This window comes from Podarcis liolepis, assembly GCF_965112155.1.
Source record: "Podarcis liolepis genome assembly, chromosome: 6".
NCBI classification, from domain to species: Eukaryota; Metazoa; Chordata; class Lepidosauria; order Squamata; family Lacertidae; genus Podarcis; species Podarcis liolepis.
The window spans coordinates 32,795,348-32,820,038 of record NC_139559.1 but is presented as its reverse complement, the minus strand read 5'-3'; the positions used below and the strand labels follow the sequence as shown (position 1 = coordinate 32,820,038).

At 45.2% G+C, this 24,691-nt stretch overlaps 1 protein-coding gene across 5 annotated transcripts; it reads right to left on the bottom strand.

Moving 5' to 3' along the window:
* Window positions 1-314: 314 nt before the first annotated feature.
* PTPN7 (protein tyrosine phosphatase non-receptor type 7) lies at window positions 315-17,040 on the bottom strand. Of its 5 annotated transcripts, none has more exons than XM_083508594.1 (10): window positions 16,899-17,040; window positions 15,958-16,186; window positions 13,211-13,394; window positions 11,847-11,931; window positions 9,411-9,487; window positions 9,184-9,321; window positions 7,476-7,586; window positions 3,485-3,642; window positions 2,831-2,944; window positions 315-703 (listed from the first exon to the last, which is right to left on the bottom strand). In XM_083508594.1, the coding sequence occupies exons 2-10, from the start codon at window positions 16,074-16,076 to the stop codon at window positions 610-612; spliced, it is 1,080 nt and encodes a 359-aa protein (XP_083364720.1). In that variant the 5' UTR covers window positions 16,077-16,186; window positions 16,899-17,040; the 3' UTR covers window positions 315-609. The 5 variants fall into 5 exon arrangements, with proteins under 5 accessions (XP_083364720.1, XP_083364724.1, XP_083364722.1 ...); XM_083508598.1 differs by having other exon boundaries at window positions 2,831-2,939; XM_083508596.1 differs by lacking the exon at window positions 16,899-17,040 and adding an exon at window positions 16,860-16,879.
* Between the last annotated feature and the right edge of the window lie 7,651 nt (window positions 17,041-24,691).

Below are 24,691 nucleotides of genomic sequence, written 5' to 3'. Positions count from 1 at the left end.
ATGCAGAGAGGAAATAAACATGCCTAAAACCACATGGAGGCTGCAGCTGTTGGCCGGAGAAATACAAATATCAAACTGAGTTTCAAGAGACTGGAGAACATCAGTAGAATGAGTGGGGAGAAAATTATTGTTTCGCAATTAATGAAGTCCCTCTTCCTGATGACATTTTGGATGCAAGGCCAGGGGGTGGGGTGGGAAGGAGAGCATTCTCCAAAGAAGTGTAACAGGAATGAGGAGAAGAAACTAGATTAGTGACCACATCTGATATCAACAGTCATGTATCCTGAATAGTAAACAATAAACAGAACAAACTATTTTCAAGGAACCTGAAATCTGGTTTAAGTTTGCACACATCATTCAGGGAGTTCAAAACAAGCACAGGAAACACAACATTAGATTTTGAAGTCTGCTTTGTGATAGAAGACATTCCTATGGTATGCAGCCGGCAACCAGGTACTTCTTCTTGGGCAGAGATTACACTCCAGGCTGTTGAAACACAAGTAGTTTTCTCTATATTGCTACTGATTGGAGAGTCAGAAAAAGGCTCCGTCAAGCCATGTGTCATGGAGGAGAGGAGCCAATTCCACATGCCAACACAAGAAAATGACACTAGCAGTCTGTGATCTTAGGAAGCTGTGATGCATACATGGCCAGTGTGTGATGGAGGAACTGGTATTGTTCACTGGTTTGTATCATTCCACCCCTGCAATACAAAGAAAAACTATTGAGTTGTGCACTCACTGCGAGCTACAATGATTCAATTCTGTGAAACAACTAGCATCTTGCGAGAGCCCAACACGCCTTGCAAACAATTCAGGTGATGCTGCCTATTGTTCCAGAAAGTGAAGCAAGCCTTCTAGTGCATCTACTGTATGTACTAAAGATAACAAAAGGAGTAGTGGTGGTGGTAAAAACAATGCTCCTAGGGGCCTCACTGCAAATGTTGTCCGGGGATAGTGGCCTAGGCTAGGGGAAGGAGGGAGGGAGGACACAGTGAAGCAAGGAAGCAGCCACAGTAGGACTATGGAGGAATGCTGGGGGGGGGGGGAACTAAACACTAGCAGCTGCTATTGAAAAATTGTTGAGGGGTGGGTTAAAGAAGGAAGCATAGGAAACTGACTTGAGTAGCCCTCAAAGGTCTTAGACATGTGCCTTTTCCAACCCAAATGGAGATTCTGAGGACTGAATTTGGGAGCTTCTGCAAGCAAAGGAGATGCTCTTCTTCATGGTGGAACTGGAAATTGCTGCTGAATTGCAACTCATTACCAAACTTAAAACCATGGAGAGACCTGGTCTGAACAGAGACATTGGATTCTTATCTCATTATACATGACTAAGCCATTTTTCACCTTCTCACCCCTTGCCTTTTCCTGTAAGACCTATTGCAGTCGTTAAGAGTCGTCAACAGGCTCATCTCAGCTATCTGCCAATCACCCATTCCCACCACCCTTCTGAGTAATACCCCTCCCCACCTTCTCACTATATAGAAGGATCTGGCAACTTCTGTTTCAGTGTATCTGAAGAAGTGTGCATGCACACAAAAGCTCATACCAAGAACTAACTTAGTTGGTCTTTAAGGTGCTACTGGAAGGAATTTTTTTATTCTGGAAATTGCTGTTGCAGAGAGAGTGCCCTCTATATCTTTGTCATTTTTCCTGATAGCACACGTGCTACATTTTGGTCAAATCTGCTACTGTGCAATCTCCTTATACATACATGGTAAAACATTGAAGAAGTGGGTCCAATGATGTATATTTGACCTAAGAGTGTGTTCCAAGCCTACAATGGTTGAAGGCTGTTGTACAAGGGCATACTGTTTCCCTGGAGTGCTGGCCAGGCCAGGCCTACTGGACTCCACACACACATCCCTGCATGGACTGAGATATACAGTCTAGAGCACATCAACAACTCCCCGGTGTCAGCATGCTGTGTAGGCCATGGATGGAGGGAACCTGTGGTCCTTCAGATGCTGCTGGACTACAACTCCCATCATCCCTGAACAATAGCCATGCTGTCTGGGGCTGTTGAGAACTGGAGTCTAACAACATCTGGAGGACTACACATTCCCCCACCTGTTGTAAATGAGATCAGTAGCACTGAGCAAGTATTTCAGGGGAAATTGCCCTCCATTACTGGAAGTTGGTGAAGACAATCTTGTTTATAAAGTCGTTTGCTTCACTCGATGACTGCCAACAGGATTTTATTGGTGTGATTTCCTACTGCTTTTGAAAGATTTTGTTACGTTTCTATGCTGTTTTAGATCATTATTGTAATTAAATTTTATGATTAACTCTCTTAAGACTCTGCTGGCTGGGGCAGGATAATATGAAACAAAATATTGATGTTCTCAACAGGCAACTTTTATAAGCTTTCAAGGAACTCCAGAGTTCCCTAAAACAGAGTTTGAAAACCACCCAGCTAATCAAAAGGCAGCTCAACTAAGCAGAGAGAGAGAGAGAGAAAGTTTCTTTTTATGCTGTATCCCAGAATGCTCAGGAGTAGCGCCTCAGGAGTAGGACTATGGGGCACATTTTGAAGCAATGCACATTACCATCTGAAGCAGCCTTCAACCTGCTGCCCTCCAGATCCACTGGATTGCCACTCTCACTTTGGATTGAGCCAGTGGGGTGGAAAAAGCACACATGTATAATAGCGTCAAACTGCTCAGTCCCAGTTAATAAGCTTGTGGTGCTCTTCTCAGACCAACGGCAGTTTCCTAACTGCTTTACAGGGCATCAGCACATACAATGCATTGCGCTAGGTTTTTTCCCCTGCCCTGTACAGGAATTTTACACATAATGAGAAAGCTCAGAAGCTTGTCAGCACACACCTGTCTATGCGCAGCTGGCAGACTATCCCCAAAATATCCACCTCTCCTTTATTCTTCAGTTGCTGGCATCCAATCTGCGTAGCAATAAAACAGCCAGTCCGACCAATTCCTGCACTGAACAAAACACCAAGATAATGTCAGATTGCAGTGGCCCCTGAGGCTTTGAGGGGGATGAGGAAGGTACTAGATGTCAGGAGAAAGGGGCAGACCCATTCACACACAAGCAGTGAATGTGAATGCTTTCTGTTTCTCACAATCACAAGTCAAGTAGCCTGAGGACCATACATTTTACTTGTTTTACCAGCACCTGCAAATACATGACAGGAGAAAAGTGTGGTGTAGTGGTTAGAGCGCTGGACTAGGATTTGGGAGACTAGGAGTCTAGTCCCCAGTCAGCCATGAAGCTCACTGGCTGACCTTGGGCCAGTCACTGTCTCTCAGCCTAACCTACCTCACAGTGTTGTTGTGAGGATAAAATGGGGAGAGGAGGACCATATATACCACCTTGAGCTCCTTGGAGGGAAAGGTGGTATATAAATGTAAATAAAACAGGAGGTCCATAGGAACTGAGGTTTCAGTCTGGGGAGGTCTTTGTTCAGGCCAAGGCCGCTGAACTCCTTACACTGCTGCAGGGATATGAGGAAAGCTTCTCACCTGCAGTGCACAACAACAGGTCCTCTGCTCTCTGTGGCCTGTAGAATTTTCTCCACCTCCAAAACCAAGTGCAAGAAGGTCTTGGCTGATTCTGGGGTCTTCTGGTCTGGCCAGGATGAGAAAACAATATGCTTCACCGTGCGACATTCATCGTTGAGCTGAGAATCATTATGAAACAGAAAGCATATAATTATTCCCTCTATTTCTGATGTTCAGATTGTGAGTGCCATTGCTGCTGCTGCTATTATTATTATTATTATTTTGATGTATTTTTTTTTAAACAAGATGCTTTTATACATTTCACTAATTTTACAATCATTTTAACATTTCAAAACTTGACTCCCTTCCCCCTCTTTCTGTGGTTCCTTAAATTTATTTTTAATATCTTCTGCATATCCAAATTTACTGAATTTGCTCATTTGTTCATCTACTTTAAATATATACTCTTATGAAACTGTAGGTTATTACAATAATCCTGCCAATGTTCTTATCTGTTTACAATTTATCGGATAAATTTTATTTTGATGTTTTACCCACCCTTCACACAAGGTGCCAGGGAGAGTTAAAAGCAATCTTAAATGCAATATTAATAACAAATATAAGGGTGGGTCCTAATATATGGCTGCATACATACTACACATATAAAGCACACACAGACCTCAAATTCTGGGAAATGTAGTTTACCTGCCATGGAGTTACAATTCCCACCACCCTTAACAAACTGTAGTTTCCTGGATTCTTTTTCTGGGTGCATGGGGAAGATGTGCTTCAAATGTATAGCGTGTATGTTATGCAGCCCCAAATCTTGGGCAACAAAGGCCAGGCGTCCAAAAGCACTGTCCTCACAAAAGAAGGAGGTATCGAGAGCAGAAGTACAGTGGTACCTCGGGTTAAGTACTTAATTCGTTTCGGAGATCCATTCTTAACCTGAAACTGTTCTTAACCTGAAGCACCACTTTAGCTAAAGGGGCCTCCGGCTGCCGCTGCGCCGCCGGAGCCAGATTTCTGTTCTTATCCTGAAGCAAAGTTCTTAACCTGAAGCACTATTTCTGGATTAGCGGAGTGTGTAACCTGAAGCGTATGTAACCTGAAGCGTATGTAACCCGAGGTACCACTGCACAAAAAATATTTTGGGGGGAAGCACTAAGGTGGGATGGGACCCAAAAACAGTCCAGTAAGGCCTGGACTTGTTCAATAGCCACAGACTGCAGACTCGTGGGTTTCTAGAAAAACAGGTGGGAAACGAAACGGAATGGAGTATCATTGAGGAGGGTGTGTGTGCAAAAGGGTGCTTCCGCACTGCAGTTTATTATATTATGCTGCTGCTCTCGCTCAGAAGTTTTTCACCCTCAAAATGCCAGCCTACACTTTTTATTTATTTTTATTTGTAAAATAGCCTGCCTACAGCTGTGGCAGCTGCTGGTGTGTGATGCCTTTAGCACATTTTTGAGCAGGGGAAGGGCAGTTTGTCACATGTGTGATGGCATTTCCGTGAGTGGCCTCTATTGCTACACTCCTACTCCCGCTCGCTTCTCACATGAGCAGGTTTGAGCAATAATAAAAATAAATGTTTGAAGCTGCTTAGTGCCCTGCATGAGGCTTGGGAGCATGCCTATCTTTCTGTAAATTAAGATAATCCCTCTCTCCTCACTTCGGTCACATTCCCACCAAACATTTCAAACACTCTTATGCCACCTTAATTTTCCTCGCTTCCTCGCAAAGAATCCTGGGAGCTGCAGTTTGTTAAGGGTGGTGGGAATTGTATCTCCTTGAGAGGAAAACTACAATTCCCAGGATTCTCTAGGGGGAGCCATGACTGTTAAAGCAGTACAGATTTGCTTTCAGATGTGTTGGGGTGGACCAGGGACTCAGCTACATTAGTAAAGAAACAATTTGAATGTGCTATAAACATGGTGCCAGAAAGCAGGAAATTTTTATACACGTTTTTCCATAGAGTTTTTTTTTTACAATGATGTGATTTCTGACTTGTTTATAGCATTTTTTCCTGTGTGTAGATCCACTCCAATTTAAAGTACCCATTTGATCATGTTGTTGTGACAACAGAGGGGAATCAAATCAATCTGTTGTTTCTTCTATGCTGTTTCCTATAGCAGAAGGAAGCCCCGCTGCGGATGGATGGGTGGGTGGATGGAACACACGAGGAAGAGGGAAATGTATCTGTGCAGCAGGAAAAAACCCTTGGCACCTCTTGTTGCTTTTTCCAAACCTCTCCAATAACGCAAATAAGCTTCCTTATGCTGTGGGAGATTCTTGGGGAAGTTTGCATTAAGAGAAAACAGTGAGAAAAGCTACAGGAGACTGGCTTGATTCCCTTCTCCTCTGCCATCAACACTCTTGGATCTCAGGGTGCTTTGGATATGAAGTTTCGCCATCAGTTGGAGAAGGCTGAGAGAGAGGAATCATATTAACTTGCCGAAAGATTGGCACAGGCACACACCCACTCAGAGCACTAAATATGTTTTCAGTATCATGGATGTTGCACAATTCTGTTCTGTCAAAATTTTTGGGGAAAACTTTTTTTAAGGACAAGGAAACTGCAGTTTAATTGTAAACTAACTAGGGACGGAGGGAGGAGTGACTGAGGGTGGGGCAAAAAAACCCTCACCCCCCATACCCAGGCTACCTTCTGCCAAACTCCACCTGCTGGTGTGGTTGGTGAATAGAAGAACAGGAGTGTGTTCATGAGCTACTTGGGCACACACAAACATCAGTTCTGAATGACCTGTTTGTAAATTAACATTCCCTTCTGGACCTTAACTCAGGTGGGAAAGCACCCACTTGGGAGCAAACTCTTGGGTTGCCAGACGGTCCACTTTGGCCTATGAGGCTATTCCCCCCCCCAAAAAAAACCCATGCCTATTTGTCAATCAGCTGGTGTCATGGGCTGACACCAGCTGATGAGCGTGGGCAGGGTTCAATCCTGCTGAGTGCATTCCCTGCAAGATGTCAAAGGTCAGGGGAAAGAGATGTATCTTCAGCATGCAACAGACACCACGTAATGAAGGTGCAGGTGCACTTCGGTGGGGAGCTACCGTATTTTTCCGTGTATAACGTGCCCCTGTGTATAAATCGCCCCCTATTTTGGGGGACTCCAAATTAAGAAAATGGGGGGAGATTGCCCAGAGTTGCTGAGCTTTTTTGGAGGAGGATTGCCCACAGTTGTTGAGTTTTTTCTAGGGGGGATTGCCAAAAGTCGTTCACCTGCCTGACCTACGCTGCCACTCGCACACGTCGCAAAATCCACCTATCGTCTGGCAGAAGCTGCCATATTGCCCACACAATTGTCACAAATAACACGTCCGATAGGGACGCAAGTGGTGCTGTGGTCTAAACCACAGAGCCTAGGACTTGCCAATCAGAAGATTGGCAGTTCGAATCCTCACAACGGGGTGAGCTCCCGTTGCTCGGTCCAAGCTCCTGCACACCTAGCAGTTCGAAAGCACATCAAGTGCAGGTAGATAAATAAGTACTGCTCCGGTGGGAAGGTAAATGGCGTTTCTGTGCATTGCTCTGGTTCACCAGAAGCGGCTTAGTCATGCTGGCCACATGACCTGGAAGCTGTCTGAGGACAAACGCCGGCTCCCTCGGCCAGTAAAGCGAGATGAGCGCCGCAACCCCAGAGTCGTCCACGACTGGACCTAACAGTCAGGGGTACCTTTACCTTTAACATTTCCAATAGCTGCTGACCATCTCCGGCTCATGGCAGAAACCAATCCCACGTCCCCGTCCCCATGCACTATCCATGTATAAGACAACCCCCAATTTTTAATATAATTTTTAAATAAAAATACTTCGTCTTATACACAGAAAAGTAAGGTAATTCCACAACTGAAGGGCTGCCACAGAGAAGGCCCTCTCCCAGGCCACCCCTCCAAACTTCTCACTTCACATGAGCAACAATGATTGCACAGTAAACCTTTGCCAGAGAGCACCACTGTCTCTGTTTGTGTCCCAAGCCCTCCTGGCCTACCTGTAGGCCAAAGTCGCGGATGGTGTATTCTTCACATTCACAAATGCCTTGCATGCGGATGGTGAAGGGCCCATAGGTTGCCTCCGTTTCAGGCCAGTAACAGACACATTTCTGAAACCAGAAGGACAAGGATCCCCATGAGGAGAAGTGGTAGCGCAAGTCAATATAAGCGAGTGACTCAGAATATAAGCATAATATAAAAAAGCAGAACCATTCAACCACCAGCTCCAGTCACACCAGATCCACCTACGCAATCCAGAACACAGTACACCAGGATCAAAAAGCTAGTGTACAGCGGCAAGGGGCCTACAGACCAAACAGGTACTCAGAAAGCCCCGACATTCTTTATAGGCTGTTCCAGAAGCTGCCTCATGGTAGAAAATGAACCAAGAGGGATATCAGAGTTTAGATAAGGTAGCTTAGCCATTTACACTGCCTCCCCACTGTACTGAAGATATTTGTGTCAGCCAACAGTGCCTCCAGATATAATAATGCTGCGATCCTGACCCGTTTTTTTAGCCGGAACTTGCTGGAACTCAGTTCTGGGACCACTCAGGTGGGCGCCATAGCCATTATAAGAGAACAAGTGAGTTCCGGCACCTTTTTCCCTAGAAAAATAGCACTGCTGCAATCCTATACACGCTTACAGGGAAGCAAAAGACACAGGGAAGCAAAATACAGTACTGTGGTTCTTACTTCTGAGTAAACACTTCCCCTCTCTTTGAATGAGCATGCATAATATTACACAGCTGTGATCTTTTAAGGAATGGGGTGTAAACAACTCATCAGCAAGGTCCTGCTATGCTGCACTGAAGTCTTGGGATGCATTTTAGAAGAGTGGGTGTCACTGGGGGCCAAATTAATCCTCTTCCCCCTGAGGCAGAGAGCTGGCCCATGGCTGGAAATGTCAGCATTCTGGCTGCCTAGTTTCCCCCTGCATTTATGACCCAAAATACACAGTTATAGAGGCTTGGGTGAGCATTCTTTGTTAAACTGGTTTGCTAATCGTCTCTAGGAGGTTCTGTTGTTCTTTCCACAGTGAGAACCAAATTCTGCTCCTGAAAGCGGGAAGCACTTACCAATGCTGTGGGGTTTTTTTTACCACTAATGCTAAGGGATGTGCTCTCAGCATGAATAAAAGTATCTATTGTTTGATGAAATGTTTACAAATTTAAGCTTGTTCACTGTTCTTCTGTTAGTGTCTGGAAAGTCCCCTCATCTCCAGGGAATTTGTTTATCCTCACTCACAGCAGATGGAGAGAAGTCTACAGGCCCAATACATTTTGCTGCCTGAGGTAAAGACAGTGCTTTTTAAAAAAGAAAATAAATAAAAGATGTGTGGTACTCACCATGAAGTTGTTATAGTAAGTGCCACACTTTTAACTGTTTAAATTTTATTTTACGTTGCTAGTACTGGGTACCCTTTTCTGGGTAAAGGACACAATGGTGTTCTCTCCATTACATATATAAAAGCCAACCAGACTGGCACTTGAATCACCAGTGCATTCACCAAGGAATCATACTTTGGTACTGCCAATAGAGTAGCATTCTCCACTGCACTTGAGGGCAGCAGACTAGCTTAGTGGTTTCAGGACACACTCTGTCTGCTCCTCACACAAACACACACCCAGCATCTGCCACGTGAGGCAGCCGTCTCACTCTGCCTAATGGTAGGGCCGGCGCTGCTCAAGGCCCACACCAATCATACCTCTTTCGCTTCCTTGAGTTTGGTGAGCATAACGATGAGAGGAGCTCCTTCCTGCCACACCATTGTCCAGAAGTCATTGACTGTATTAAGCATGGGCCCCTGGGTGGCAATATAGGCCTTCTCCTGCCCAGCATAACCCTAGAAGGTGAGACAGAAATATCAACAAGTAAGACACATCCCAACAGTCATCTTCAGATTTCTCACACCTCAATGACCCTCTGGCTCACCCGGATGTAGTTTGCATTAATGTAGCTCTCGTCTTCTTGGCTCAGCGCTCTCTTGAGGCACACACGACTCTGGGGATCTAAAGGGACAGTTTGGTTACATCGAATATGGTGCCTGAGCACAAAGACCGTGCACACAGCATCATCTAATTATAATATCCTAACCCTTGGGTATTGGGACGCGGGTGGCACTGTGGGTAAAACCTCAATGCCTAGGACTTGCCAATCGTATGGTCGGCGGTTCGAATCCCCACGGCAGGGTGAGCTCCCGTCTTTCGGTGCCAGCTCCTGCCCACCTAGCAGTTCGAAAGCACTCCTAAGTGCAAGTAGATAAATAGGTACCGCTTTATAGCGGGAAGGTAAACGGCGTTTCCGTGTGCTGCGCTGGTGCTGGCTCACCAGAGCAGCTTCGTCATGCTGGCCATGTGACCCGGAAGTGTCTCCGGACAGCGCTGGCCCCCAGCCTCTTAAGTGAGATGAGCGTACAACCCTAGAGTCAGACACGACTGGCCCGTACGGGCAGGGGTACCTTTACCTTTACCTTTTTAACCCTTGGGTGGAAAACCTGTTGGCCTCCAAATGTTGTTGGATTTCAACTGCCATCAGCCCCAGTCTGCATAGCCAACAGTCAGGGATGATGGGACCATAGTCCAAGAGGAGGAGGAGGAGTAGTTTGGATTTGATATCCCACTTTATCACTACCCTAAGGAGACTCAAAGTGGCTAACAATCGCCTTTTAACTTTCCTGCCACACAGCAAACTGTGAGGTGAGTGAGGCTGAGAGACTTCACAGTGAGTGAGGCTGAGAGACTTCACAGAAGTGTGACTAGCCCAAGGTCACCCAGCAGTTGCATGTGGAGGAGTGGGGAAGCGAACCCGGTTCACCAGATTACGAGTCCACCACTCTTAACCACTACACCACACTGGCTCTCGAGCTTATGGATTCCCACCCTTGTCACAAGAAGTCAGAAAGCTGGCCAGATCCTCCTTCAGAGAGATGCTCCCCCCACCTTCCAGCACATTTGACTCAGTCGTTGCTACCTCAATGTTCTTCTGTCCTTGCTCAGACTCATTATTTACAATGTATTTGCCTTTTCAACAGTCATGTCAGACGTGATGTATGCCACTACAGCAGCTGGAACACAGAGCAGTCATTTTATTTCTGCTCACACAGGTGGAGTTTTCATCCCACCACAATGGCAAGTCTATCTGGCATATAAAATGGCCTTGAGTTGTTTCCTACTCAAACACCCATCACCATCTTACGCAAACAAGGTGGCATCTACAAGAGGTTCCCCTATGTCTCTGGCCTTTAGAAACTTTTCCACTCCGACTCATCACAACTTCTAAAGCTGCAAGGTATTGTGTAAGGCATCCTGCATCTCAGCAGGGATTGAAATTATGTCTGCTAAAGCCAAAGGGTGGAACTTTTACAGAAGAGGCAGGGAAGCTTTTCATTTCTTTTCTGTTGGGGACTGCATTCCCACGTGGTAGTGGGGAGCTACCTTCCCAGCACAAGTATCCCCACAGCTTATCTGGGCAGGGCTGGGGTGGTGCAGCAAGCAAGGACATAGGACACACCATGTGGCACACAGCTCCATCATCCAGCAAAGAGGAATGAACAGAGCTCTCTGGAGGAACAGCCAGGAGTGCTGCAGCTGTGACTGAGCTGTTATTTTCAGAAGCTAAGGAATCTGATCATGAAAAACAAAATCCAACCATTTGCTCTAGGTGCACAACAGAGCTATGTGTGCCTCTTTTATACTCACTGATACAGTCACAACTGACCTAGAGTCATGCCACCTCTCAGTGTGTGTAAGAGGGGAGAGCTACACATAGGCCTCAAGGGCCCTCTCTGGTGATGGGATTAAAAATAGGGGTATGCTAGTGTTTTGAAGTGTAGAAGAATGCAAGGTCACATCCCTACTGTACATTTAAAGGAGAGCCAGTGTGGTGTAGTGGTTAAGAGCGGTAGTCACGTAATCTGTGGAACTGGGTTCGCGTCTCCACTCTTCCACATGCAGCTGCTGGGTGACCTTGGGCCAGTCACACTTCTTTGAAGTCTCTCAGCCCCACTCACCTCACAGAGTGTTTGTTGTGGGGGAGGAAGGGAAAGGAGATTGTTAGCCGCTTTGAGACTCCTTAAAGGGAGTGAAAGGCGGGATATCAAATCCAAACTCTTCTTCTTCTTCTTCATTATGTTCACCCAAAAGAACCTGGGATCTGTAGTTTATCCCTCACAAAACTACAGTTTTAGGCAGTTCTCAGGATTTTTGGGCCGCTGGCGGGGACACACAATGCGCTTTAAATGTGCTTTAGCTATATGGTGCAAATGTGACCTGACACTGGTCAAAGAATACAAATGAGAATAGATGGGTCCATTGGTCTGCATTCCTTTGCCACCTCTCCACTTTCCTTGTTCACAAGAGGCAAACATACTTGGTAGGATAGATTTATATCTGTCTTTTGCTGCTCGTCTGGGGATGTCCAGCTCTTCTGCACTGGCAAAGTTGGAGGGGATTTTCTGTAAAGGAGGAAAGAAGGAATTGCTGAAATATTCCCCTCTCTGAAACATAAAGCACCCAAAGTGTTGGAAAGAGAGAGTATAAATGCAAATATGTTTTTGCTTCCCAACACATACTCTGAATTGTTCCCCTTTTAACCTGCTGTCAACTGAAAAGGACTGTTATGGAGATCTCTCACCTGCCTAAAGAAGCCCAGCTCTTTATAAAGGGTAGTGGTGTTATTATTCATCTTATAAAACCCAGGAAAAAAGGGAGGGACTTCCTGCTCTGTTAAGATGCTAGGCACAAAATGCTTATTGCCATAGCATGGGAAACATGTGACTCTCCAGATGTTCTTGGACTACAACTCCCATCCTCCATCACCATTGGCCATGCTGGGTGGGGGACATGGGAGTTGGGAGTCCAACGGCATCTGGAGAATCACAGGTAGAATAGTTTTCTAATGGGAACACATAAGAAGAGGGAGATGGATCAGACCAGTGACCCATCTAGTTCAGCATCCTGTTCTCACAACCAGATGCCTAGGAGAAGCTCAACATCAGGACCTGAGCACTCTCCCCAGCTGTGATTACCATCAACTGGCATTCAGAGGCATACTGCCTCCCACATTGGGCAGAACATAGGAATCATGGCTAGTTGCCTTTAAGAGCCTTATTCATCGTGAATTTGTTTAGTGTTTTAAAGCCATCGAAGTTGGTGGTCACCATCGCCTCCTGTGGGAGCTAACAATGTGCTGTGTGAAGAAGTACTTTATTTTGTCTGCCTTGAATCTTACAACATTCAGCTTCATTGGATGCCCATGAGATCTAGTGTTAAGAGAGTGAGATCCTCATGATCTAGTACAGCGGTTCTCAACCTGTGGGTCTCCAGATGTTGTTGGACTACAACTCCCATCATCCCTGAGCTCTGGCCTTGCTAGCTAGTGATGATGGGAGTTGTAATCCAACAACATCTGGGGACCCACAGGTTGAGAACCACTGATCTAGTACTATAACTAAGAGAGGGAGAGAGGGAGAAAAAAAATACTTTATCAACTTTCACTAAACCATGCATAATTTTATCATGCAATTATATCATGTTGCTTCTCACACCTTTCCTCTAAACTAAAAAAAACCAAAACAACCCCAATTCTGGAACCTTCCCTTGAGCATTCTGGTTGCTCTGCTCTGAATCTCTCCCAATTCTACAATATGCAGTAGTCTAGATTGCAAGATGGAATGCAATTGGAGGAGTTTAGGTTGGAATGAAATCAGGACGAGGCAGTTCTGAGTGTCTCACCGCAAACTCCTCTTGAAGCTCCTCTAGGCTCCAGTTCTGATGCTGGAGCATCCTTTGAGTAAGAACATGGCTGGTGGTGTTCAGGAGCTTCACTGTGACATCCCTTGGGGTGGAGACAGATGAAATGGGTTCGGTGTTGCTCAGAGAACTCATGTCCAGCACCAGCGACACATTGGAGCCCCTTCTGAAAGGGAGAGAAACCCAAATGTGCAAATTATAAGCCTAGAGAAAGCCATCTATAGAATAGGGTGGAAGAGTTGTGTGAAAGGGGTAAAATGTGCTGCTGCAAGCTAGTGAAAAGATGCAAAATAGTAACTGGGATCAAAGGCAATTTTAACCCTGCATAAATCTTATAGAACAATGCAAGTAAATTTCATTTACTTGCCAAGTGTATATTGACAATGCTTCCCTCTCCATCTTCTGATTATAAATTGTTTTAAATTCTAATATTATATTTTTACATTTTTGTAACCTACCCAAGGACCTTATGCCCAAGGGAGGACAAGAATTTAAATAATAAATAAATACCCTAGACTCTAGCTGCAGCATCACACAGCCACTCCAGACTGAGAGAAACTAGAAGGGAAGCCTGAGATTGAGGATTTAACTATTATACACTGAATATGTAGCATACAGTACCAAAGCAATATTGTCACTACACAATTATTGGGACCCCAGCTCATGAGTGTCACACATTAATGAACCAGAGAGTTCCTATGTTGGCCCAGTTCCAGACTGATATTGCAATCATATATTTAAAAAAATCCTTAAATTGGTTCCAATGATTATGGGAGTCCATTCCTTCTTCCAGAACAGAAATGTTCCAGACTAAGCACAAACAGGGCAAGAGGAATTCTGCAAATGATTGTGTGAAAGAAATTTTAAAACACCCAGACCAATGTTATGCCCTTCTCTGTGTGTCCCCTCTAAGGGAGGTATAGAGAGTGGCAGAACAAACAAAAAATGGCCTTTTCTGTACTGGCTCCCTGCTTATAAAATGCTCTCCTAAAGGAAACACACCTGATGTGATCATTCTGTATTTAGGCATCAGGCAAAAACATTTTTATTTACCCAGGCCTTCAGCCCTTAATTTGATGGAAATCATGTATGCTTGTGGCCTCTTTTGGGGTTCAATGAGGTGGGTTAGAATTGCTTTCTTTACATATAATAAAAATGTAAGAATGTCATCATCCTGCAGTTCACTTGTCCACAGACAGGTGGTGCTGTGAAATACAGTGTAATGAGAGGCAGTGAATGGGTAGTCTAGGCAAGCTGCAAAGGGTCAGCTGAAACAAGCTGTAGCAGCCCCCCAGCAGCTCCACTGGCTCCTCCGCCTACATGCCCTGGGGCCTCTGCTCCTGGATCTAGACCCCCAGACTGACTGGTGCCACTAATGGCCACCTTGGGGATCTGCTGCTTTTGTGCCACTGCCAATTAGGGTGCAAAAAAAGCCCAATGCAAGAAGGAGGAAGGTGGTCAGAAGCCAGGGTCTGCCAGTCTGGTAATCTGCTTCTGCCAATGCGACCATTTATAATAAAGGGCCAGCCTGGCTAGGAGGGGCAGTGGCAGATACCCAGACCAGCCACCGCTTCGGGCCTCTTTCCTGTAGTGCTCATCTGGCCAGGCCATCTCTTCATCCAACTTGGCTGCAGCAGTGGCACGAGGTGGAAAGCGAAAGGTCCGGGGGGCAGGATGCAGTGTCACGTGAGGGGTCGGGAGGCGTGTGGGTTTGGAAAAGGGTGGGTTAGTGGGAAGAGTGGTAGGTTGACAGGAAGGTTGACATGTTGCTGAGTAAAATGAGTAGAGGTGCAGCCACTAATTTAGGGCGTTTGTTTCAAGTCACAGGTCTAAGAGATGTCCCTTCACCCCACCCGTCCTTCCGCTTCCTCCCAGGAAAACCCACTGGAACAAAACTGGAACAAACATCAATCAGGTTTTTGTACGGATTGACCTTTGTTCTTATTCACCAGTAAACAGCAGGTTTTCCTGGGGGGGTGGGGGTGGGGAAAAGCTACCCTCTGAGACCCAAGACTTGAAATCTCAGGACAAATGGATGGGGCCTTATATATATTTATGGATGAGCCTTTGGGGATTTTCCTTGCAGTCTTATAATAGACTTTAATATGTCTTGGTAGCCTTCTTCTTCCATTGCAAGTCACTTTGAGACACCTTCTTGTAAAAAGTGGCAAATAACTATAATAAACAATAATTATAATACTAAGCATAGCCAGAGTCTTATTTCTAAAAGTTCCAGGTGTTGGACTCAGTACCAGTCCTGAGTACAGCTGCATGCCGCTGGAAGCAGCCTGGTTCATATAAAGCTGTCCATGGAAGCATCTTGCTCCTCACTAGGATGCTGTGAGTCCCCTTTTCTCCCAAAGCACCCCTTTTCATCTGTTAAGTAGCTTTCTAGAACAGGGGTCAGCAAACCTTTTCAGCAGGGGGCCGGTCCACTGTCCCTCAGACCTTGTGGGGGGCCAGACTATATTTCGGGGGGAAATATGAACGAATTCCTATGCCCCACAAATAACCCAGAGATGCATTTTAAATAAAAACACACATTCTACTCATGTAAAAACACGCCGATTCCCGGACCATCCACGGGCCAGATTTAGAAGGCGATTGGGCCGGATCCAGCCCCCAGGCCTTAGTTTGCCTACCCATGTTCTAGAGCAACGACTTGCACATAAACTCTCAGCCCCTGGTATCTGCACATTGAGCCAAAACGCAGAGCGCTCTCAACTCACCTATCCTGCAGACGCACATGTTTCTTGACTTCCTGACACTTCTCCATTCCTGCCCTCTTTCGCTCACGTAGCAGGCGGAAACTATCGACTTTCAGGCATGCTGAACAGGAGAGGACCATGCTGTGCCAGCAAAGGATTCTCTGGACTGAGGTATGAGAGGCCGGCCACCCGAGGAACCCTGAGAGCAGGTGCCATGCGGGTCAGCCAGCCCATGGGGCTGGAGGAACACCTAGAAACCACAAAAAGCAAGCGGTTCATTGAAGAGAGCTCCGTCAACTTCCTGTATGTCACTCACGCCCCTGTTAGGAAGGAAGAGGCTGCAACGAAAAGCCCCATGTACACCTAACAGAGCCTCACTCAGAGAATGTCTAGACCAGGGTTTCCCAAGGGTCTCCAGCTATTTTTGGACTACAACTCCCATCATCCTTAGCTAGCAGGGTGGTCAGAATTGATGGGAACTGTAGTCCGAATAATAGCCGGAGACCCAAGTTTGGGAAACCCTCATGTAGAACATGGCTGTCTTTGGAACATGCTACTTCCTGCAGGTGGGGGTACAAAATCCCAGTTTAGAAGGAACCTCTGTCTGTAAGGTCTGGAACAAGACTACTGCTTACATCAACACACATGCACATTCACCAAATTATAACCTGCGGACAGTAAACTCATTCCTGAAGACAGAGGAGGGACATGTTTTTCCTACGGTAGTCCAGCTTAGGAAAGAGAAAGGCACAAACAGCAGAGCTATGGGCAACCAAGTTCACATAAACCAATTGGGAAGTCACAGACCGCTTAAATCAAACGGGCATTCTTGAGCATGGCACTCCCGTTCAGCCCCAGCATCTGGGCTTTATTTCCTCTCTCCTCCGTCTCCACACTTAGCAGACACAGAGGTTTTCGCCCACCCTGTTCCGACACTCCCGGTTGGTTGGATAGTCACTCACCCACTGCTGTCGGCAAACCCATCTCTCCTGCTGTTTATAACCAGCCACCCGGTGAAATAAATAAATAAAAAGCGAGCGCAGGAAATTCCTTATCACTATGCTGGTGGTTGCTCTGGCACTTCCCCCTCTTGCTCCACCCTTGCAGCCACCCACACACATGTGCCGGCCACAAACTTCACAGCTCCATCCGCTGCACAACCCCCCGGGGAGCTCTCACAAGGCAGTGCAGAGACTCAGATCCTTTCTGAGCATTCTGCCCCAAGGATTGCTATATTTTAGCTAACCAACAGAAAACAGTAGATCTCTGGTTGCAGATAACACAGATGCAGAATGGCTCCTTGAATCAAGGGTGGGAATTTGGCCCTCAGGCAGGGCAATCTTCTGAAGGCCACAGTCCAGCGATAGGCAAAAGCTTGCAAAGCAACAGTTCCACTGATGGTGCCACACTGATGGGAAATCTAGATTTTAGCAATCCATTTCAGAGGAGCAATTTGTAAAGGGCTTGCCCACATTTGAGCATTATTCATCCACTCCACCTCTACCCCATTCAAATTAGACAAGAGTAATCCATACCCAGACATATTTCAGTATGTATAGGAGAAGCAACTTTGGTCTTTCCTGTGCATCCCAGTAGGCATGGCCTTTGTCTTCTAATTGGTCAATTCAGCTATGCCAGTTAGGTACTGACAGGGCATGTGTGCAGGTAGCTGTGCATACACCTCGGATCGTCTGTTTGTTTAATGTCCCTACCCAAGAAGTGTTCAAATGCACACAGTCAAGCAATTGTAAATTAGCTCGTGCAATTTTTGATTTTGTGCAAATCTGAGGGATCAAAAGGAATGTTAGACTGAGCTCCTGATTACTATTAGCATGTGCCCTTATTAGCATGTGCACAAGTACATAAATATTTGTGTGCAGACCTAGAACAGGGAAAGATAGTGGAGGGCAGGGAAGTTGTGATTGAGGTGAGGGTCCAGCAGACACACTCCATCAGTCATCCACTGATATGGACAGGAAATACTGAAATGCCTGTGAAAAATGTGTGGGCACTTGCATGTCTGTTTTGCGCACAGAAAAAACAGATCTGAATAATCTGTAATATTAAACCCCCACCTGGAAGCATCCTTAATCTGCTACAGCAGGGTTCTTGAACACAATAGGACACTAAAGCAAAATAAAAAGATTCTTGTTGAAATAAATCACCTAGTCCAGCATCCTATTAAGGCTACTACTTCCTTTTTACCAATCCCCTCATTTTGAGGAAGTTTTCTTTTTTGAAGTCAATTTTGACCATGCTGGATTTCCTTGGCAATTAGACATTCAGATACATATTGAATTCAATAGCGCTAGACTCATTGTTCCCAATTGTGTCAGCAACATTTACAGATCTCACCAGGTCCTGGGCACCACTCGTAATATTAAGTCCTGGTTCGCCACTCCTCTGGTTGCTTCCATGACCAACTGTTCTAGGGAACGGTCCTTTAGAATATCTGGAAATTTCATGTCTTTGTTGTGACTGGACCAATCTTTGTAAAGAACCCATTACTGCGACATTTTCTCTTATGAGTCCTTCTTTGCTCTCATCCTTCATCTCAAAATCTCCTTGAATGTTTTGATCTGGGGGACGATAGCATGTCCTCCATATTATTCTTGGGGCTTGGTATCACCAACCCACAATGATTTTGTGGAGGATTCTGCCCCTTTTGCGATTTCTTGCTTGCTGGACTCAATGCCCTCTTTGACATTCTACCACACTAATGGAATTGTGGGGTTATCCTGGCAAATTTATTCATCCTGAGTACAGTAAAAAACAAACAAAAAGCCAGAAAGGAGTAGATCAATCCATCTCTCTGCATGTTAGATACATTGTTGGCCTGAGATACCTATGACTAACTGCCCAATCCTATGCATGTTTACTTATTCCACTGAGGTTTGTAGTACTTATTCTCAAGTAAGTATGTGTACCCACTCCTATATACTCTGCATGCAGTGCACTTCCACCACTGAGTACATATGATGTTAGCCAGAACATCAATCCTGCTGTTTTTCACAGAATACTACATTTTGATGTAGTTTGGGGAAAAACACTTTTGATCTGTATTGAGAATTGGGTTGGGAATTATTCTTGAATGCTGTTGATACATTGGGCAATAAAGCTTTATTTAAGAACTTAAATAATTAGGAGGGGGGGTTTAGCAATAATAAACAGACAAAAACTATGCATTGAAACAGAAGTATTTAAGCTGGTAAGGACAATGGAAGTTTGCACAGCATTACACAGCAACACGATTGGGCAACACAATGTCAGTTGAAACACACTGCAGTTGAGATCTCATACAGATAACCAAAATGAGGACTCTTTCCACTGTAGCCAGAAAATTGCTGAGTTCTGAACAAGCTGCAGGCAAGAAAATGGAAAGGATGTGGGCAGCAGTGTGGACAAAATATGTTCAGCTGACAAACATGGCAGAAAAGTAATCAGAGTTACTATTAGGGTATCGAGGAAGAAACCTAATTCATATCTGCTGGATGATGCTACAAAGAACCTTATCTTCAAATCCAGTATTAATGTTGGTTACTCTGTTTCAGAAGGTATAAGAAAAGCAGAATGGAGTCTGTAAGCAGAACAGGGTCTATCAAGTGTGGACCCAGGTTTGCAGTTTGTTTCCCCCAAAGAAACCAAGAGCAGTGAGCCAAGAACAAATCTTGGTTACAGCTCCCAGTTTGTCTGGAGTGAAACAAACCAGAGTTTGGACCTAATGCTACCATTCCGAGCATCCTGAGCAAACTACAGTTCCCAGGATTCTTTTGGGAAAGTGATATGCATTGAATGTGCTTTACATTTATGGAACAGATCTACCCACATATTGAAAGCGGCAAGGATAACCCAGAACAGTGAAGGAAGAGCTTGAGATGAGACATGCAGCTTTCAAGGCATCCAGCCCAAACTCACCCACCACAACAGCAAGGGAAGAATGGTTTTGAACTCTTCCATTTTATACTGTGGCTTCAGAGTGGCTCCCACCAACCCACCACAGCAGGGCTGGCGTGGTGGGGCAGAGAAACACTCCTGAGTCCTGACACTGGCATCACTGCAGCTTACCTAGAAGGCACCTGTGGGGGGGGGGAGAAGATGCCAGTAACATGGGAGCTGCATAGACACACTGGTGGGAGGGCCAGATTGGCTCTGCCTGGCACCTGCACAGACCTTGCCAACACCCTATCCAACATGGGGCCATCTAGGTAAACCGCAGTAATGATGGTAGATTACTACTCCTGCCATCCTTGCCCATTGACCATGCCGGCAGGGGCTGATGGAAGCTTCACCCAAACAGGGAGAAGAGGTTCAGTACTGAACTGCCTGGACTCGTAACTTACAATTTCCAAGCTTTTATTTATTTATTTTTTGCTTTTTTATAGGGCAGGGGAGAAGATATATGACTGAATTTATTACAAGTACCCCTAACATCCCCCCAGTTGTAGCTTCTTTCATGCTCGAGTCTCATATTTAGTATAAAAGGAAAGAGCCACACTCAGGCAGCATGCACACACACACACACACACACACACACACACACACCGTTTAAAAACAACTCTCTTCTGCAAATGCGAATGCAGAAATCCATCGGAATATTTGCATTTAGCTAATAACCGTCAGCAGAATTACCAAATAAGTAATGCATAGATTTTTGTTAACACGTGCAGACATAGAATTCATTGCATTATTATTATTTTTTTGAAAAAAAGACCTGTCTGACCTTCCTTTGAGTTTGGGGTGAAATCATCAATAACAGGAAGCGAAATTGACAGGGTGGTTTGACAGAAAGAGGCAAAGAGAGCGGAGGAGGTGGAAGAGGAAGTGGTTAAAAAACGGCTCAGTTCTTTCTTAGATGCTGGGACCCTCTGCAAAATGAAACCGCCACTAGGCTCTCATCTGCCTTGGGATCATTTCAGAGTTTAATCAGCTAGATTACCAGCTTGCTATTCAGGCTTTATTAGGAAGAGAAGATGCACACCACAAATCAAAGAAAATGTGAAAATCCTTTCCACTTCCAATTTGCCTTCAGCCTTCACCCAACCCTAATATTAAGTCCTACAACCGAACTGCCTATTTATCTCTATTTGCTTATTAAATGCATAGGTCACTTTCTTTGTCAAGCCAAAGTGACTTACAATATCTTAAGCAAACAGACAAACACATACATACATTAAAACCAGCATTAAAAAAGAAACCCTAAAGGCTCACAACATCCCTCCCAGGCAAAAAGGCCATAACTAATCAAAAGTAAAAGTTCTGATGAAAAAAATGTTTTCCCCTGGCAACCTAAGCTTTATGTCTGGTTTGGCCTTCAGATCTTCTGCATTTGGAAGCAGATGGGGTGGAAACGGGAGACTAGAGTTCCTGAAAATATCCCCACAGGTCCAAGATGAACTGCCCTGGATTTGCAATTGAGCCACATCTTCCTCCCTCTGGAGACTGTGGCAAGATGTAGCAAGCGGTCCCACTGTTTTTCCTCTGTGGCTGCTGACTGTTAGAATTACCGTACTCAGCTACCCCCTCCCATCCAATGCCTTCTGCTGCTGCAAGTTCCTCCTCTGCACCCCCCTGGCTGCCAGCTAACAGCACAATTGCCAGAGGCCCTGGCCCAGCCTGAGCAGAATTCTAATGAAGTGCAATGCATACAATCAGGCCGTCATTAGACATTAATCATGTGATGATCTCTCCCTTGCTTTTTTATTATTAATAGAAACAGCAGCCATGGTGAGGGGGGTGGGGGAGGAGAATCCAAACTGGTGCCACAGTACACAGGGAGGGACGGCATCTTTTGCCCTGCACCCTTTTCTGGCTGAAATTCACCCTTCTGAAGCTGCTATTTGTCTCCAAAGGTCTCATTAGAGCAACTTGTACCTTTTGGGATGGGGGATGGGAAACAGCACCTTGGGGAGGTGGGGATTTTCAGCTGAGAAGTGGTATGGAGAGAAAGGCTCAAACCTCACCCGCCTGCCCCCCTCCACCCCACAGTCCCAGGTTTTCCTCTGCACTGCTACTTCCAAAACCTGTAAGGAATATGGAGAGCAATACAAGAAGGCATGCACTTTCTTTTTAAAAAATTTCCTTATTCTATTTTTTTTTTACAAATCTTTTTAATTAAGTTTTACATTGCATATTTAAATTCAAACATTAATCATCACCATCGTTTAGGATTCCCTGAATCCTTTGACGCCCCTCCACCCTTCCATGGTTACCATTTTCAATCTTTTTTCAACCGCTTCACTTATTTCCTCTATTTTTCTTAAATAATCCATTTCTACCTTAGTTTTTTAGTACATTACAAGTGTTACTCAAATCCTGCCAAACTTTTTAGTTGTTTAGGTAAAAGGTAAAGGTAAAGGTAAAGGACCCCTGGACGGTTAAGTCCAGTCAAAGGTGACTATGGGGTTGCGGCGCTCATCTCGCTTTCAGGCCGAGGGAGCCTGCATTTGTCCACAGACAGCTTTCCAGGTCATGTGGCCAGCATGACTAAACCGCTTCTGGCACAACGGGACACCATGACAGAAGCTAGAGTGCATGGAAATGCCGTTTACCTTCCCGCCGCAGCGGTACCTATTTATCTACTTGCACTGGCGTGCTTTCGAACTGCTAGGTTGGAAGAAGCTGGGACAGAGCAACGGGAGCCAACCCTGTCGTGCAGATTCAAACCGCCGACCTTCTGATCAGCAAGCCCAAGAGGCTCCGTGGTTTAGACCACAGCGCCACCTGCGTTATTTACAGTGTTCTCTCAGGTACATGATAAATTTTTCCCATTCCTTCTTAAAGTTCCTCTATTCCTGGTTTCTGATTTTCCCGGTCAGTTTCGCCATCTCTGCAGAGTCCATCATTTTCATCAGCCATTTGTCTCTGGTCAGGACTTTATCTTCTTTCCATCTCTAGGCCAGTGGTATCCTCGCTGGTATTTTTTATTCATTGAATCATTTATTTGTTTGAACCACAAGTGTTTTGTTGTTGTTGTTTTAAAAAAATCATTTGTTTTGTTACTTGCCCCCTTTACTACCCCTTTACTTTTTTTCTTTTCTGTTTCCTTTTTCTCCTGGCAGCAGTGGCAGCAATGGAGCTAATTTGGGCAGCCATCTCCTGGCAGCTGCCATTCCCCTCCCTTCCCAGAATGCCCTGGGCTGAGCACTGTGTTGTTCTGGGGCATCCAGGGAAGAGAGGACAGCAGCCTCCACTGGCAGACTCATCTGTGTGGGTGTCAGACACTTAAATCAGCTGATGTGTTAGAGAAAGGTAACACACATTCTCACATGAGTGATGGGGATGAAGGTGTCGTACCTCAGTGGCAGAACATATGTTCTGAATGCAAGAGATCCCAGGTTCAGTCTCTGGTGTGACCGGATAGGGTTGGCAACATTTGTCTAAATCGCTGAACCAGTGCTCTGACTCAACAAAAGGCAGCTTCCTGTGAATGCAGATAGGAAAGCAAACATGAACCCAATTGTCCCCACTAGTTACTCACGATGGCATTCATTTTGTAATGAAGAAAGGTTGAACCAAACAGACCCCTTTGGTTCAGTTTTTCATTTGTTTTGTGACAACTGCCTGTTAAGCTGTGGGTGAACATATCAGACGACACAGCGATTCTTCAAACAGCTCTTGTTTATTCACAGGCCAGAACAGAACTGAACTGAAGGGTTCAGCCAGCCTGCTTATATAGAGCTCCACTAGAACGCAACAGTAACCATTTTCTGTAACTATCCAATCACTGAACCTCACTTTCAATCCCTTATTTGCATATGTGGACCTGAGTGAAAACTATCTACAGTATCCCCCTGCTGGCCCGGGGTGAGAACTTCAGTACATAACACTGCCTATACCCCCTAAGCAATGAAAAAGTGCATTTGAGTGTGATGAAGGGTGTGTGCGCGCCCTTACTACTTGGGAGTGTAGAGACCTGGGTTCAAAGTTCAGGATCCTGAGAACCTTTGCTTTTCTTTAAAGAGAGAGAGAAAGAATGGAAATTTCTCATCCTTGTGGCTGGAAAGTTTTTCTTGAAAGAGTGGGCAATTCCTGCCTAGCAACATTTCCCCTGGCTGAGAGTGGAACTTCAGTGCCTTGTACAGTTTATTTAAAAACCTTGCCCTCACCCATTATTAGCAAAACGAGAATAAAAAATGGAAAATGGCAAAAACTGCAGAAAGCACAATTCAAAATAAGAGAGCTTGCGCTAATGCACTCCGCTTACATGATTTATACAGGCTGCAGAATTCAGTTGTTGAATTTGTGAGGAGCATGTGAGTTGTCCAGATGGAGTAGATTGCACACAGAGCAAAGAGGGTGCAAACAGAACCCAGAGTGCGGAAATGTAAAGAAAGTGAAGGTACATTCTTTCACCTTTGGTGGACGTGCCCAAGGATTAAGGCTTTCTGGGAGATGATATATAATGATCTGAAAAAGGTATTTAAATATACCTTCTCGAAGAAACCAGAGGCCTTTCTCCTGGGCATGGTCGGCCAATTGGTGCCAAAGAAGGATAGAACTTTCTTTATGCACGCTACAACAGCAGCAAGAATACTTATTGCAAAATATTGGAAGACACAAGATCTACCCACTTTGCAAGAATGGCAGTTGAAACTGATTGATTGTATGGGACTGGCAGAAATGACTGGCAGAATCCGTGACCAGGGAGAAGAGTCGGCAGAAGAAGACTGAAAAAAATTCAAGGACTATTTATTAAAATATTGTAAAATTAAAGAATGTTGAATGATGTTGGATTGAAATTAAGTGGTTTCAAGCT

Bases quoted from the DNA above. Each gene is read 5' to 3' on its own strand.
- PTPN7 (XM_083508594.1), bottom strand. From the start codon at position 16,076: ATGGTCCTCTCCTGTTCAGCATGCCTGAAAGTCGATAGTTTCCGCCTG. The intron at 11,932-13,210 runs GTGAGACACTCA...CCTCCTTTACAG, and splicing joins AGCTTCAAGAGGAGTTTGCG to AAAATCCCCTCCAACTTTGC. The intron at 2,945-3,484 runs GTGAGAAGCTTT...TGTTTTGTTCAG, and splicing joins CCTGTTGTTGTGCACTGCAG to TGCAGGAATTGGTCGGACTG.